This window comes from Pogoniulus pusillus, chromosome 5, assembly GCF_015220805.1.
Source record: "Pogoniulus pusillus isolate bPogPus1 chromosome 5, bPogPus1.pri, whole genome shotgun sequence".
Lineage (NCBI taxonomy): Eukaryota > Metazoa > Chordata > Aves > Piciformes > Lybiidae > Pogoniulus > Pogoniulus pusillus.
Window position 1 is genome coordinate 41,277,528 of NC_087268.1, and position 17,500 is coordinate 41,295,027.

Below are 17,500 nucleotides of genomic sequence, written 5' to 3' on the forward strand. Positions count from 1 at the left end.
GCAAAAATGGAAACACTGTGTTGGCTGCCACCATTTCTGATCTCAGTAGCTTGTTTGGCATTGGTTTTACTATTTTAGAGCTTTTTAGTGACACACTTGATTTAAAAAGGGGGTCTGTGCAGTTTTATATTGCATTCTGCACATTCCTGTGATTTACCAAAAAAGAACAATCAAGCCTAGGAGGTAGAAGATTACTTTCTTAAGGTGTTTTGGGATTTTTTGGTATGCATAGCCTTAGCAAGAGGAGACTGCATAATGCTATCAAAAGACAGGATTGAAGGGAAAGGATGTTGGCTGTTGAGATATAAAAGCTCTACAGTCTGAGAATGATGTTTTTGTACTGTATCACAGAGTAGCAGCTGCATTTCTCCTACTTGTTACTCATTGGACTGCAGTAGAGTTTTAAGATGTCTGGATGGCTTTAGACTGGTCAGCAGGTGTGCTAGTTTGAAGCAGGCTAGAATGTTTTGGTGAGAAGAACTAGATCACAGGCTGTGAAAGGAAAACAATGGTGATGTCTACTTTGCTCACAGGTTTGCTGAGAAGTATAGGAACAAGAAATAAAAGCATTAGATAACATCTCTCATTTGAGCTGCTGGCTGAGCTGCATCTCTCTAACCTCACCCTCCATTTTGGGCTAATCCCCTTTGCTTCTTAACCTCTGGCTGAACCTCCATTCTTCCTTGGGACTGGGGTAAGGTTGAGAGGGGTAGGGGGAAGGTGAAGGGGTTGTTGAGAGCCCCTCCTGGGGACTCAGGTTTCTGGGAGGACTGTTGTGTTTCTGTATTATCTTTTACCTTGTCTATTTCTGTCTGTTACTGTATATACTGTAAATATCTGCTTGTATATTGTGCCAGCTGTAAATATAAGCTGCATCCATATTTCCAGAGCCAGCTGAGTCTAGTCTGTGTGATTTCCAAAGTGTGGGGGGGGCGGGGAACACCCAAACCATCACAGCAGGGCAGATGTTGATGTGGTGCCCTTGCAAAGCTTTGTCTTTAGGGGTCTGATTACTAAAGCAAATCAGTTGAAAGCCAATCATTATTATCTCATCACTTTGACAAAGTTTTCCCTGGACTATTTTGCCCCCCCCTCCATGTGAAGCACTCTGCTGGCTGGTTTTGCTCTCTCCATCTTCAGTGCTATTCCTTCCTCATTGTTTGCATTTTGTTGAGTGTATTAGTGTGTGTTTAAATGAGCCAGTACACTTAACGTGTTTGTTGTTGTTTGTTTTTCTCTTTACAGCCACGAAGGAACAGATTCTGTAGCTGACCTGACAGATGTTATCGTGGTATTAAACAACTTCAAAAGCAAAATTATCAAAGTACAAGTATGTAAACAGATCCCTTTGTTGTCTGCAGTATTTCTTTATATGCAATATGGCTAAAGCTCATGTGTCTTAGGCTGTATTTAATTGACAGTTGAGTACTGAAATATGTCATGTAGGTTTTGTATAATTAAACAGTGTGGAAATCAATTTAGTTACTTTAATCCAATCAGGTTATACTAAAATTGCATGGAATATTGTTAAAGAGCTGTGAAACATAGGATTTATCTCATCTAGCTTCTGAGAGTATAGTCTAGGTATCTTAAAATCCTTCTTCACTTAGTAGGTAGGTCCAAAGGACTGTTCATCCTATCTTATCTGTGTTTCAAAACGAGGGGGTTGACCACCTTTTAAGACATTAATTTGCTTCCTGTGACTGGGGTGGGACTTTACTTGAAGTCTGGATACCAGAGTGGAAGTTAAAATTAGCTATGTTGAATTCTACTTTGAGCTACCAAACCTGTGTAAATGGAACTGCATCACTTCTCCTTTTTGAAGGTGTATCAAAAAGAGATAAGGAAACATGATTTATATTAAGGAGAACATACTTCACAGTGTTCTAGATTTTCCACTGTTTTGTAAATAACATTTGGTGTAGGTGTCCTTGTTACATTGTATTGTCATTGTAGACGTTGAGGAGGAGAGAGAACAAAGCCAATGGAAGTACAAAAGGAATTTTTAAAACCTCATCTATGAGTGTCTTCCCTAGTCCATTAATGAAAGCTTCCAGAACCTGAAGGAAATGTGTAACTCTCTGGAGTGTGATAAGCCTGCATTTAAACCACAGAGAAAGAATAAATAATGCCATTTGGGTCAAAATAGGAAAGTTATTCCATGCCAAAGGTGGTATGTGTTCAGGTTATAGTGAGAGTATGTAAGCTGTGATGGTTTGGGTGTTACCCACCCACACACACTTTAGAAGTTATCCAGACTAGACTCAGCCAGCTCTGGGAATATAAATGAAGCTATTTATTTACAGCTAGCACAATATACAAGCAGATATTTACAGTATAAACAGTTACAGACAGAAATAGACAAGGTAAAAGTAATACAGAAACACAACTCCCCTCCCAGAAACCTGAGTCCCTAGGAGGGGCTCTCAACCACCCCTGCACCTTACCCCTGCCCCTCTCAACCTTACCACAGTCTAAGGAAGAATAGAGGTTCAGCCAAGAGGTTAAGAAGCAAAGGTGAGTGGAAGGTGAGGTTAGGGAGCTGCAGCTCAGTCAGAAGCCCAGCCAGAAAGTGAGACAAAATGGTGAGAGTGTTATCTAATGTTTTCATTTCTTCTTCAGCAAGACTCTGAGGGGAGTAGACATCACCATTGTTTCCCTTTCACAGCCTATGATCTAGTTCTTCTCACCAAAACTTTCTAGCCTGCTTCAAACTAGCACATAAGCTTATAACTAGAATATGTAAGCTCTATCATTCACCTGAATTACAGTTCATGTCAACAGAACTAGATGTGGCTGCAGAAGCATTAGCTAAAGAGACACATGACTGAATGTGAGCAGAAGTTTGTGAGGCTTAGCCTAAACTTAGCGAGAGTAACATGGTTGGAACTGAACATGTTCAAACACAAAGTGTTTTAGAAGCTATGTTTCAAAACCAGTTAAGTTTCTTTTTAATCAAGGAAATCAAGGTCAGCAAACAAAATTATTTTAGTGCTTTTATTAAGCATCTGGGCAAGATAGAATCATAGAATCAAGCAGGTTGGAAGAGACCTCCAAGATCATCCAGGCCAACCTAGCGCCCAGCCCTGTCCAATCAACTAGACCATGGTCCCATCCAGGCTTTTCTTGAACACCTCCAGGAATGGTAACTCCACCACCTCCCTGGGCAGCTCTCTCCAATGCCAACTGCTTGCAACTTAGCTCCATTTATATTACTTGCCCAAGTGTAATGGCTCCTTTGGCCACAGAGATTCACCAATCAGAATGGCACTTTGCCAAACTGACCATATTTGGTGAAACTAAGGCTTGCTTACACTTACTTGGGCAAGACACTCACAAATGCATAAATACCTGTGGGTACCTCTTTATCACTTTGGGAGGGGACATAATGGCCCAAGCCTTTGTTTTCCTCCCACCCTCCTTCCCTCATCAGTAGAAGGGTGGTGCAAGCCAGGACATGTTTTAGGCCTATTAGCCTTCCATGACAAGGGTGTAACACCCTGTTACTCCTATTCTGCTGGCTAATGGGTGGTTCAAAATCTCAGGAGGGAGGTAAGGAGTGATGATTCCCCACACTTTTCATTGCTGTTTGCCTAAAGAAGTGGAGAGGGTTTGAACATGCTGTTTGAATTACTATTCACTGTTCAATGTTTCATAATTGATTATTTTCCTACTACAGTAAGCTCTGTATATAGTTTAAAAGTATGAAATGGCATTTTTTACTGTTTAATGTGGTTCAGTATTGTACTGAAACTGGTAAGACATTGGTCCAGAATACCAGAGTTAGATACAAGTTGTGCTAGGGAAGGTCTAGGCTGGATGTTAGGAGGAAGTTCTTGCCAGAGAGAGTGATTGGCATTGGAATGGGCTGCCCAGGGAGGTGGTGGAGTCGCCGTACCTGGAGGTGTTCAAGCAAAGCCTGGCTGAGGCACTTAGTGCCATGGTCTAGTTGATTGGACAGGGCTGGGTGCTAGGTTGGACTGGCTGATCTTGGAGGTCTCTTCCAACCTGGTTGAATCTATGATATCACAATCCAAGTAGTACTACTTATCAATTAACTACACAAATTTCATAGATATGTTTGTATTTAATAAATAGGTACAGAAGAAGCCTGATAAAATGAATGAAGATCTCCTTACCGATGGAACAACAGGAAAGAAAGGAAATGAGGAATCAGTTACAAGGTAGTGCATGATTTGCTTACATTTTAACAATGCCAGGACACATTTATTGTTTCTCACACCATGTAAGTGTTTCTTAATTGATAGTGATATGAATATATCAAAAGGCTCCCAAAGGGACTTATGATATAAATAAAAAGGGACTTATGATATAAATAAAAGGGGAGAAAGACTAAATGTAATGCCTTGAACACCTCATGTTTTTTGTTTTAAAATTTTTGCACTTCTAATTCCTGATAATTTTCTCCACTGGAGTTATTTTTATTTCCTTGTGTCAGGGAATGAATCTCAGTGTGAAAGTCTCAGCCTGTAACGTGGTACTCAGGTGAACCAAACTGAACATCAAAAAAGCAGGCTATGATGCAGCTTGTCTGCTGCAAGACATAATTCATGAATGCTCAGAGAGTGGTGTTTTATTTTGTCAATAAAACACTTTCAAAGTGTGAGCTCTGTAAATAATTGTGCCAAGATTCAAGCTTTACATTTCAAGCATTGAATTAATATTTCCAGTTTGCCATATACCACTGTAAAATTTTGGTTTCAGTTACTCACAGTATTGGTCATGATTGTTAGCTGTGGATGGTGTGTGATTCAGGCTGATCTTTTTTCAGTTGAATTTGGATTTATTCATAAGGTACAAATGCCTGTGAAATTGTTACATTGTTTTTGAGAATGAGGTAAATGAAATGTTTCATTCTTGCTTACAAAAGTAATTTTCTTTGGTTTGTTTGATTTGGTTGTTTTTCTTTTTTTAATAGAGAAGTATAAGTGTGCTGTGGATCAGAACATGGGATGTTTTATCAGTTTTGAAGTCATATTCATTGTCCTTTCAAGAGCATTTAAATCAGGTGACCTTTGAGGTCAAAACAATCAATATCTGAATGAGTATCTAGAGGGGACCTACAAGAACGCTGGGGAGGGACATTTTAGGCTATCAGGGAGTGACAGGACTAGGGGGAATGGAGCAAAGCTGGAGATGGGGAGATGCTGAATGTGAGGAGGAAGTTGTTCATCATGAGAGTGGTGAGAGGCTGGAATGGGTTGCCCAGGGAGGTGTTTGAGGCCACATCCCTGGATGTGCTTAAGGCCAGGCTGAATGAAGCTGTGGGCAGCCTGCTCTAGGGTAGGGTGTCCCTGCCCATGTCAGAGGGGTTGGAACTGGATGATCCTTGTGGTCCCTTCCAACCCTGACTGATTCTGTGGTTCTAATTCTCAAAGTTTTTTGGCTAGGTGTATTTCTGATTTTTGCTTTGGTAAGAGATAGAATTATGTTTGATTGAAAATAGCAGAGACTGTAGCATTGTTTGTCTTGAGTGTCTGGGTACGAAGTGCTGCCCTCAAAAGATTTTGGTATCATAGACCTACATGCTGGGAGTAGAATTTAAGTGTATTAAGTTAGTTGGATGAGTCTTTCATCTGTTTTCCTGCTTTTGGTTCTTTATGGGCTTAATGTTAATGTGATACTATTTTCTCTCTGCTGAAGGTATATTTTATGCAGTAATTCTGGGTGTTCCTTTTTAGATTTTCAGAAGAGATTTCAATAGAAGAGAAGGAAAATAAAAGTGATATTCTTAACATTTTTTCAGTTGCTTCAGGTCATTTATATGAACGCTTTTTGAGGTAAGGAAAGGGAAAAAAGCAAATAATTTCATAGGGATACTGTAAAAATTCATCCTGAAATTAAGTGCCTTAATGAAACTGATTTGTTTTTACCAAGGTACAAAGAATGAATTGTCAGTACATAGAAAAGATCTATACAGTGAGGATGGAATTCATGTTTGAGAACAAAGTGATCCAACATACAGATATTCTTTGAAGAACAAAAAAATATTGTCCAGGTCTTTCATGAGTGCAGCAAAGTATAAACATAAGGGATGAAGTTCAGCCTCTCCTTACGATCATAGAATGGTTTGGGTTGGAAGGGATCTCCAAAGGTCATCTAGTCCCAACCCCCCAGCAGTCAACAGGGATATGATTCTATGCCATCCTCCATTAGACCAGGTTGCCCAGAGCTTTGTTGAGCTTGACCTTGAATACCTCCCAAGAATATGGACCTCAACCACCTCCCTGGGCAATCTGTTTGAGTGTTCCACTACCCTCATAGTAAAGAACTTGTTCCTAACATCCAATCTAAATCTGCTCTTCTCTAGTTTGAAGCTGTTGCCTCTCATCCTATCACCACAGGCCTTTGTAAACAGGCCCTCTCCAACCTTCCTGCAGGCCCCTTTCAGGTAAGGAAGGCCACTATTAGGTCTCCCCAGAGTCTTCTCCAGGATGAAAAATCCCAGCTGCTTCAGCTGTTCTTTGTAGCAGAGGTGTTCCAGCCCTCTGGACCCGCTCTATCAGGTCCATATCCTTCTTATATTGAAGGCAGCAGGTGAGGTCTTACCAGAGCAAAGTGCCAGGATCACCTTCAGTACTGGGTCAAAGGTTGGACTGGATGATCTTTGAGGTTTCTTCCAACTAGATGTCTTCACTCGGTCTATTTCTATAATAAGTTGTCTCAGTAGCCAAGTTAATACAAGTAATTATTTGTTATTCTGCCAGGCACTTCTCTTGGAATAAAGCTTGTTAACAGATCCACTTGTGAGATTGTTCCAGTATTGATTACCCAAGCTATATCAAATAAATCCACTTCAAAGTGATTTGGAGTTCATGCTCTTGAAATCTTATTAGAAGTAGACAGAAGTTTCTGCTTAGTCTGGATTAAAGAAAATTAACACTTAGAGAGTTTTAGGTGCAGCTGAAATGCAATGACCTGTGTGTATTTGTTTGTTTATTATAGACTTATATTTCCACAGAATTATGATGCTTTCTGTCCTACGTCACACAAAAACACCAGTTAAATTTTGGTTCCTGAAAAATTACCTCTCCCCAACATTTAAGGTAGGAGAAGCATGTTTCTTTATTTAAAAGTTTAAGTAGTTTGTTGGGGTTTAAAATTTGTTGAACAAAAATTACAATAGAGTAGGTAAAATTAAGTTTCCACAGTAGGCAGTGGTTTCTGAGTGCATTAAATACCATTAGGTTTAGGTCTAAAGGTTGTCAAACATTGAAATGGTCTGCCCAGGGCAGTGGTGGAGTGGGGCATTCAAGCACCCTGTGATGGGACATGGTTAGTGTTGGCCTTCCAGTTCTGGGCTCCTCAATTCAAGAGAGATGTTGAGGTACTGGAATGTGTCCAGAGAAGGGTGACAAAGCTGGTGAGAGGCCTGGAACACAAACACTATGAGGAGAGGCTGAGGGAGATGGGGGTGTTTAACCTGGAGAAGAGGAGGCTCAGGGGTGACCTCATTGCTGTCTACAACTACCTGAAGGGAGGCTGTAGCCAGGTGGGGGGTTGGTCTCTTCTTCCAGGCAACCAGCAACAGAACAAGGGGACACAGTCTCAAGTTGTGGTGGGGGAGGTCTAGGCTGGATGTTAGGAGGAAGTTCTTCACAGAGAGAGTGATTTGGCATTGGAATGGACTGCCCAGGGAGGTGGTGGAGTCACCATCCCTAGAGGTGTTGAAGAAAAGCTTGGCTGAGGCCATGGTCTAGTTGATTGGATTGGGTTAGGTGATAGATTTGGCTAGATGATCTTGGAGGTCTCTTCCAATCTGATTGATTCTATGACTGGATCATTTTTGAGGTCTCTTCTAACCAGATATACTCTGTGATGTTCTTATTTTTTTAAGGCCCACTTATGATTTATTCTGGTAGCCTCTATAAGCTTGGCAGAAATGCCTTTTGGATTTACATAGCTACTACTAGAGCTAAAGAAATGTTTTAAAACAATAATTTCTGTAGTCTGTAAGGCTGATGTGGCTGCAACTTTGGCTCCACATTCCTTCTTTTTCCTTCTGAGTGTCACAGGCATGTCCAACTAACCAGTTTGTGATTCTTCTTCTAGGATGTCATTCCTCACATGGCTAAAAAGTATGGTTTTAAGTACGAGTTAGTACAGTATAAGTGGCCCCGCTGGCTTTATCAACAGACAGAAAAACAAAGAATTATTTGGGGCTACAAAATTCTTTTTTTGGATGTCCTTTTTCCTTTGGCTGTGGATAAAATAATATTTGTTGATGCTGACCAGGTAAGAAAAATTAACCCTGACTGATTCCATGATTCTAAAATGTACTTATAACCTAGTTTTAAAACTACATGCCTGCATTCATTTCGGAGTGCCCAAGTTAATGTCACAAACAGGACATTTTAGAGGGGAGATCCTCAATAGATGTTGAAAGTTTTACTTCTGTATGAAAGAATGTAATATCAGACAACCAGGAACAGTGGTCCATAAATGAAAAAATACTTTTCATTCTTTATTTGGTGTCCTTATTATCTGTGTGGCCACAGAACAAACATATACCTTTTTTTCCTTGAATAATAATTTAGTGGACATCATGGAATGGGCTGCCCAGGGAGGTGGTGGAGGCACCGTCCCTTGAGGTCTTCAAGAAAAGACTGGATGAGGCACTCGGTGCCATGGTCTAGTTGACTGGATAGGGCTGGGGGATAGGTTGGACTGAATGATCTTGGAGGTCTCTTCCAACCTGGCTGATTCTATGACTCTATGATTCCAGTTGAGTACTTTAGTTGTAATCCATTGCTGTAGCATCTCAGTTTTGGTTCGGTTTGTTTCTTACTGAAAATTAAACTTTGGGAAGGTTGCTGCAATAACTGTCCTCACATGCACAGCTTAAAAACACTATTAAATTACAAACTTACATATATCTTTATTTAGATTGTGAGAAGTGACCTAAAAGAGCTGAGAGATCTAGATCTGAATGGAGCTCCCTACGGATACACACCCTTCTGTGACAGCCGTAAGGAAATGGATGGGTACCGCTTCTGGAAAACGGGTTACTGGGCATCACATCTTGGGAAAAGGAAATACCATATTAGGTAAGGATCAATCCTTACAGCTTTTTATGCACTTTGTGAGTTAGATTAAAAGCTGGGTCTTGCTACTGATCACCGAGGCATTCAAAAGCAATTGTCCTACAGTCATCCTCAGTAAGAGATGAGTAAGGCAGGAATGCTGATGACATGTTGATTTCATCACAGAATGTCAGGAGCTGGAAGGGACCTCAAAAGATCATCCAGTCCAACCACCCCTGCCAAAGCAGGATCACCTCTACCAGATCACACAGGAATGCGTCCAGGAGGGTTTGAGTATCTCCAGAGAGGGAGACTACACAACTCCCCTGGGCAGCCTGTTCCAGTGTTCTGTCACCCTCACAGTGAAAAAAGTCCTCCTCGTGTTTAAAGGGAACTTCCTATGCCTCAACTTCCACCCATCGGGCATCACCAAGCAGAGCCTGGCTCCATCCTCTGTGTTGGGGATCTCATTGCTGTCTACAACTACCTGAAGGGAGGTTGCAGCCAGGTGGGGGTTGGTCTCTTCTGTCAGGCAAGCAGCAACAGAACAAGACACAGTCTCAAATTGTGCCAGGGGAAGTGTAGGCTGGATGTTAGGAGGAAGTTGTTGCCAGAGAGAGTGATTGGCATTGGAATGGGCTGCCCAGGGAGGTGGTGGAGTCACTGTGCCTGGAGGTGTTCAAGAAAAGCCTGGCTGAGGCACTTAGTGCCATGGTCTGGTTGATTGGACAGGGCTGGGTGCTAGGTTGGACTGGATGATCTTGGAGGTCTCTTCCAACCTGGTTGATTCTATGATTCCTGGCACTCACCCTTTACATATTTATAAACATTGATGAAATCATGTCTCAGTCTCCCTTTCTCCAGGCTAGAGAGCCCCAGCTCCCTCAGTCTCTCCTTGTAAGAGAAATGTTCCATTCCCTTCCTCATCTTTGTGGCTCTGCACTGGACTCTCTCAAGTTCTATGTGCTTCTTGAACTAGGAGGGGCCAGGACTGGACCCAGCAGTCCAGATGCAGTCAGATATTGATTTTTATTGTTGCTTCAGCTACTTAAAAAAAATCCTTTAGAACTGGATCAGTTTTTGCTTTCTTGTTACTTTTATTAATGTTATGAAAAAAGGTGAAACTCCACAGATGTTCTTTTTATTTGTTTGTTTTAATCTTTCAGTGCCTTATATGTTGTTGATCTTAAGAAGTTCAGAAAGATTGCAGCTGGAGATAGGCTTCGGGGCCAGTACCAAGCTCTTAGTCAAGATCCAAACAGTCTGTCAAATCTGGATCAGGTATTTGTGGCATTCAGCAGTTTGGGGTTTTTTTGTCTTTATCTTTCTCAATATGCATGGAATTATTTTGTTTTATTTCACTATGTATGACAGATAACTCTGAAACTCTTTGTCCTTTACTATTATTCTAGCACATTTTCAGGTGTGCATATGAGCACAATTCAGAGAACTGAACAGTAACTGAGGAGGACTTGAAAAAAAGAGGGGAAAAACAACCTAGAGGACCTGCCACATTTGTAATTGTTCTATGCATTTCTAGTTTTCTAACAACACATTCTGATAGCCTAGAGAAGAGGAGGCTCAGGGGTGATCTCATTGCTGTCTACAACTACCTGAAGGGACATTGTAGCCAGGTGGGGTTGGTCTCTTCTCCCAGGCAACCAGCAACAGAACAAGGGGACACAGTCTCAAGTTGTGCTGGGGGAGGCCTAGGCTGGATGGTAGGAGGAAGTTCTTCTCAGAGAGAGTGATTGGCATTGGAATGGGCTGCCCAGGGAGGTGGTGGAGTCACCATCCCTGGAGGGGTTGAAGCAAAGTCTGGCTGAGGCACTTAGTGTCATGGTCTAGTTGATTGGACAGGGCTGGGTTCTAGGTTGGCCTGGCTGATCTTGGAGGTCTCTTCCAACCTGGCTGATTGTATGAAATTGAAAGCTGCTTCCGTGTCAGCCAGCCCTCCCTCGGAATGTCAGTGCTGAGAGCAGATTTGAAGGCAGCTAAATCTTAGCAGAGTGGAATTGAAATTACTTTGGAAAGAGAAATATTTCTAAGTGATATGCTCTCAGTAATCTGCTTTCTGACTGTTATAAATAGGAGTCACTTTCTGTCTTTATTGCTGCTACTGGCACCAAATAGAGCATAATTTCTGCAAATACAAACCACTGTGCAATGTATTTTACAAGAGTCCTGGAGAGCTTTTATCCACTGCTAAGGATGCATTATGATAAATGTCAGTATTTTTGTTTTAAATGCCTGACTGGAGTGCTCACAGCCCTTCTGAAAGAAGCAGTTTCAGCTCTGTGCTAGTCTGCCAGCACTGCTGCCTTCATGGGTGGTGGTTAACACTGATATGAACTAAAAACTAGAATTAAAGCTGGGGGGGAGGGGAGAAAGTGCTGTTAAATGCCAAAAATAGTAAGTATAGAAATCCTAAGGAGAAAAATTGCAACCTAGACTGCCAGTACAGCATGTTTAATTGTTATTTTTAAAGAGAAGTATGGAAATGTCTGTATAAAGATGACAAAATGAATACTTGACAGGTTCTTACACTAATTCATTAAATATAGACAATTTACTGTCTTCTTCTGAATTTAAAGAATGCAAATCAGTGGAAAGGAATATAAGAGGAGAACCTTTTGTTAAGGGAAAATGGTTTTGCATGTTTAAGTTTAGGATTTGTTTTCATAGAATCAACCAGGTTGGAAGAGACCTCCAAGATCATCCAGTCCAACCTAGCACCCAGCCCTATCCAATCAACTAGACCATGGCACTAAGTGCCTCATCCAGGCTTTTCTTCAACACCTCCAGGGTTGGTACCTCCACCACCTCCCTGGGCAGCCCATTCCAATGCCAATCACTCTCTCTGGCAACAACTTCCTCCTAACATCCAGCCTAGACCTCCCCTGGCACACCTTGTGACTGTGTCCCCTTGTTCTGCTGCTGGTTGCCTGGCAGAAGAGACCAACCCCCACCTGGCTACAGCCTCCCTTCAGGTAGCTGTAGACAGCAGTGAGGTCACCCCTGAGCCTCCTCCACCCTAAACACCCCCAGCTCCCTCAGTCTCTCCTCATAGGCTTTGTGCTGAGGCCTCTCACCAGCTTTGTAGCCCTTCTCTGGACACATTCCAGCATCTCTCCTGACTTGAGGAGCCCAGAATTGGACACAGTACTCAAGGTGTGGCCTGACCAGTGCTGAGTACAGTGGAAGAATAACCTCCCTCATCCTGCTGGCCACACTGTTCCTGATCCAGGTCAGGATGCCATTGGCTCTCTAGGCCACCTGGGCACACTGCTGCCTCAGGTTCAGCTACTATCTACCAGTACCCCCAGGTCCCTTTCTGCCTGGCTGCTCTCAGCCACTCTGTCCCCAGCCTGTATCACTGCTTGGGGTTGTTGTGGGCAAAGTGCAGAACCCTGCACTTGGCCTTGTTCAATCTCATCCCATTGGCCTCTGCCCACCCATCCAGCCTGTCTAGGTCCCTCTGCAGGGCTCTCCTACCCTCCAACAGCTCCACACCTGCTCCTAGCTTGGTGTCATCTGCAAACTTACTGATGCTGGACTCAGTCCCCTGGCCCAGATCAACAATAAAGATATTCAGCAGGACTGGACCCAGCACTGAGAGGGATTCTAATACAGATGCTGCTATACAGGAATCTCCCTTTAAAGTTTTGAATATACTTGAAAAAAGAAGAGGTAAGCACTCAGGGAGGGAAACAGAGGACCAATATGCAGAAATGGTAATGGTCTGAGTTGCTTTGCTTGTAAGCAGTTGTCTGTTAACCAGTTACATTCAGTTCAATGCTAATTTATGATTTTACAAAACTTATACAGGATCTTCCCAATAATATGATTCATCAAGTGGCTATTAAGTCACTCCCTCAGGAATGGCTTTGGTGTGAAACCTGGTGTGATGATGAATCCAAGAAAAAGGCTAAAACTATAGATTTGGTGAGTCGATTTTCAGTTTAATTACTTTTATAGATTAAAAACTCTGCTGTAGTTTCTGTGGCTTTTGAGATATGCATATGAGATGTCATGGGGGCAGCCTTGCTGGAAGGCACCTGAACACTCAATCATGGAATAGAATCAGGCAGGGTTGGAAGGGACCACAAGCATCATCTAGTTCCAACCCTACCCTAGAGCAGGCTGTGCCTCATCCAGCCTGGCCTTAAACACCTCCAGGAATGGGGCCTCCCTGGGCAACCCATTCCAGCCTCTCACCACTCTCATGCTCAACAACTTTCTCCTCATGCCCAGCCTGAATCTCCCCACCTCCAGCTTTGCTCCATTCCCCCTACTCCTGTCACTCCCTGATAGCCAAAAAAGCTGGGGAGGGACTTTTTAGTAGGGCCCCTTCAGACACTGGAAGGCCACAAGAAGGTCACCTGGGAGCCTCCTCTTCTGCAGGCTGAACAGCCCCAACTCTTTCAGTCTGTCCTCACAGCAGAGCTGCTCCAGCCTGCCAATCACCCTCATGGCCCTTCTCTGGACACACTCCAGCATCTCCACCTCCCTTTTGTAATAGGGGCTCCAGAACTGGATGTGGTGATGGTACTGCAAGGCCAGCAGAAGGTCAGCTCGGAGCCTCCTCTTCTCCAGCCTGAAATATGAAAATTTAGTTTCAATATGTCTAAATCTGAGAAGCCTTATGCTAGCTGTCTCTGCTAGCCATCTCAGCAGCATGTGTTAAATCAGAAGCATTTAATAGCAGTTATTTAAACAAGGTTTATTTACATTTTTAGGGGGATTATTGTTGGCTTTTTGCTTCATTAACATGAAGGTAGCTGACCTTTCCCATCGGCCTTCAACAAAACTCTAAATGCTGACAAAATTACTTTAGGTTAAATCCCTTGGAAAGGAGATATTTTCACATTTGGTTTGTTTACATCTGGTGTGTTTTGAACTTTCAGTGCAACAATCCTCAAACCAAAGAACCAAAGTTAAAGGCTGCTGCCCGGATAGTTCCTGAATGGGTTGATTACGACTCTGAAATACGGAACTTAATACAGCAACTTGAAAAGGAGAAGAAAAAACTGACATCATTCTTCCAACAAGGTAATCTACATGCATATTCAGCTCTTAGCTTTTGTGAAATTAATATTAATGCAGTTGAAATTAAGATTAGGAGCAGTAGGCACAAATGCTCTGTGTAATTTTCCCTGCTCTGAGAGAAATTTGTGTGGGTTTTAAGAGTCGTGTGATGATTCTTTAAATAAGATTTACACTAAAAGGATAAAAAAAACCAACTTTGTTTCATGCCAGAATCTAAGAGAAAAATGTGTCCTATTGTTGGAGTGCAAAGGAAACCAACTCTTCCACAGCATTTGAGCCACAAATGGGGACAGAGCGGCTGGAAAGCAGACAGGCAGAAAGGGACCTGGGGTTACTGGGAGATGGTAGCTGAACCTGAGCCAGCAGTGTGCCCAGGTGGCCAAGAGAGCCAATGGCATCCTGGCCTGCATCAGGAACAGTGTGGCCAGTAGGACAAGGGAGGTTGTTCTGCCCCTGTACTCTGCACTGGTCAGGCCACACCTTGAGTGCTGTGTCCAGTTCTGGGCTCCTCAATTCAAGAGAGATGTTGAGGTGCTGGAATGTGTCCAGAGAAGGACAACAAAGCTGGTGAGGGGCCTCAGCACAAAGCTGGGGGTGTTTATCCTGGAGAAGAGGAGGCTCAGGGGGGACCTCATTGCTGTCCACTATTACCTGAAAGAAGGCTGTAGCCAGGTGGGGGTTGGTCTCTTCTGCCAGGCAACCAGCAACAGAACAAGGGACACAGTCTCAAGTTGTGCCAGGGGAGGTCTAGGCAGGATATTAGGAGGAAGTTGTTGGCAGAGAGAGTGATTGGCATTGGAATGGGCTGCCCAGGGAGGTGGTGGAGTCACCATCCCTGGAGGTGTTGAAGCAAAGCCTGGCTGAGGCACTTAGTGCCATGGTCTGGTTGATTGGCCAGGGCTGGGTGCTAGGTTGGCCTGGATGATCTTGGAGGTCTCTTCCAACCTGGCTGATTCTATGAACTAGTAAAGAAAACATGTCAGCTTAGAGCTGAAGAAAACCTAAAGCTAAGATCTATTTTGTAGAAGGTAACTCGAGTCTCCATTCATTTGCCTTCACACCTCTCACTCCGTGCTTATGTATGCAGGGCCTTTTAGCACCAGCCTAAAGGGTGTTCTGTTTACACACAGACTTTGTAAATGAAGAGCTGGGTCTCTTTAGCTTGGAGAAGACAAGACAGAGGGGTGGCCTCAGTAATCTTTATAAATATGTTAAGGGTAAGTGTCAGGAGGACACAGCAAGGACTTCTCAGCGATGTCCTGTGACAGGACAAGGGACAGTGGGTGCAAACTGGAGCATAGGAGGTACCACATGAACATAAGGGAAAATTCTCTCACTGGGAGGGTGACAGAGCACTGGCACAGGCTGCCCAGAGAGGTTGTGGAGACTTTCAAAAACCCATCTGGATGTGTTCCTTTATGATCTACTGTAGGTGATCCTGTGCAGCCAGGGCAGTTTGGACTAGATGATCTTTTGAGGTGCATTCCAAGCCCTAATGCTCTGTGATTCTGCATTTTAAATGGGGTTAAATGGCACAATGGTGTAAAAAACCAAGACTCTTATAGGTCTTCCAGTAAGACTTGACTGCTTGAGCTCATGTGAGACTAAAAAAAAGTGATTTCAGCTCTCAAAGTTGAACAAAAACTCAGCAGATTAAAGGATTTTAAAGACTTAAGTAGGAGAACAAATTCACTTTTTGTTATAAAGAACTATTCATAGTTTTTGTTCTTTGTGGAAACTTAGAGTCTGAGCTCTAAAAATGGACTGCTGAATCATAGAATCAACCAGGTTGGAAGAGATCTCCAAGATCATCCAGTCCAACCTAGCACCCAGCTCTATCCAGTCATCTAGACCATGGCACTAAGTGCCTCAGCCAGACTTTGCTTGAACACCTCCAGGGATGGTGACTCCACCCCCTCCCTGGGCAGCCCATTCCAATGCCAATCACTCTCTCTGGGAAGAGTTGTGAACAGCAAGTAAGGGGCTTTTCCCCACACTTCACAAAACAAGCCATCAAGTCTTCATGAAGCTGGGTTTTACAGTTCTCTCTTTCCTTTGGTTACAGGCCTTAAGCACGATGAACTTTAGCAAGCCTGTAAGCAACAAGGGTGAGAGCTCTGCCAAAGACTGATTGGGAGCTACAGAGGTTACGCTGGCACTGCTTGAAAACATTCTTCAGAGTGAAGCTAAATATTTTATCATTTCAAGTGTTATCTAAAAGGCTTTCAATGAAGTGCAAAACCAGAAGAGAAATCTACAGGTACCTGATTGTTTTTGTTGGTGTGGGTTGGTTTTCAAACCGATGTAGAGTAGCTTTTGTTTCCTTGGTTTTCTTTTCCCTCACTGAAAAGACAGCTTGGCCCAGAGGGTTTTAGAACACTAAGAACTGTGTTCAGCATTTCCAAGACACATAGTGTCAGTCTGGGGGAGGACAGGCATGCATTCAATATGCAGATGGAAGCTGGTTTGTGCATGATACATGCATTAAGCAAACAAATATAAACAGAATTTTAGTTACACATCTGTAGTTTAGTCCCTGGAGGAATGCTGTGGTCACAAGGAATGAAACAAAGCCAAAAGCAAGTCAGTGCAGCAAAAATAACACCAAGGAATAATGTCTGTCATTTGGACCACACAAAGTTAAGTTGACATGGGAGGTTACTAGAGCAAAGAATGTCATTTTTCATTTGTTATGCAGGACTGCTGGACTCTTATGGAAAAAAAAGTAATACTTAGGCCCTTTTTGGTCACCTAATGGAATTTTATGACATATTACTTACTTTTTTGGGGGTTAAAATCATTTTCCAGCCAGGATACATAGCATCAGAAGGTCAGTGCCTGAAAGCTGCTTCCACTCAGTTTTGATTATCATGATCCTGTTTAAAATTGAAAATAAAACAATAAAACACCTGCCTCATTTTGACCATCAATGGGGGCTCCTCTAACTTTATAACCACATATAAAGCAGGTCAAGGGAGGTGATTCTCCCCCTCTGCTCTGCTGAGATCTCACCTGGAGTACTGTATCTAGTTCTGGAGCCTCTATTACAAGAGGGATGTGGAGATGCTGGAGAGTGTCCAGAGAAGGGCCATGAGGGTGGAGGGCTGCAGCAGCTCTGCTATGAGGACAGAATGAAAGAGTTGGGGCTGTTCAGTATGCAGAAGAGGAGGCTCCCAGGTGACCTTCTTGTGGCCTTCCAGTGTCTGAAGGAGGCCTTCAGAAAAGCTGGGGAGGGACTTTTTAGGCCATCAGGGAGTGACAGGACTAGGGGGAATGGAGCAAAGCTGGAGCTGAGGAGATTCATGCTTGCGTTGAGGATGAAGTTGTTGAGCATGAGAGTGGTGAGAGCCTGGAATGGGTTGCCCAGGGAGGCAGTTGAGGCCCCATTCCTGGAGGTGTTTAAGGCC

At 43.1% G+C, this 17,500-nt stretch overlaps 1 protein-coding gene across 3 annotated transcripts in view; it reads left to right on the top strand.

The window, feature by feature from the left end:
* Window positions 1-17,023, top strand: part of UGGT2 (UDP-glucose glycoprotein glucosyltransferase 2) — a 96,617-nt gene extending 79,594 nt beyond the window's left edge. For 2 of the 3 annotated variants that reach the window (XM_064143879.1, XM_064143880.1), the window contains 10 exons: window positions 1,246-1,330; window positions 4,099-4,184; window positions 5,703-5,801; window positions 6,983-7,067; window positions 8,074-8,256; window positions 8,908-9,068; window positions 10,211-10,325; window positions 12,873-12,989; window positions 13,952-14,096; window positions 16,159-17,023. In XM_064143879.1, coding sequence (XP_063999949.1) covers window positions 1,246-1,330; window positions 4,099-4,184; window positions 5,703-5,801; window positions 6,983-7,067; window positions 8,074-8,256; window positions 8,908-9,068; window positions 10,211-10,325; window positions 12,873-12,989; window positions 13,952-14,096; window positions 16,159-16,181 — 1,099 coding nt within the window. In that variant the 3' untranslated portion in view covers window positions 16,182-17,023. Of the gene's footprint in view, window positions 1-1,245; window positions 1,331-4,098; window positions 4,185-5,702; window positions 5,802-6,966; window positions 7,068-8,073; window positions 8,257-8,907; window positions 9,069-10,210; window positions 10,326-12,872; window positions 12,990-13,951; window positions 14,097-16,158 lie in introns of those variants that run through there. The other variant, XM_064143881.1, reaches the window with a different exon arrangement.
* Window positions 17,024-17,500: the final 477 nt, after the last annotated feature.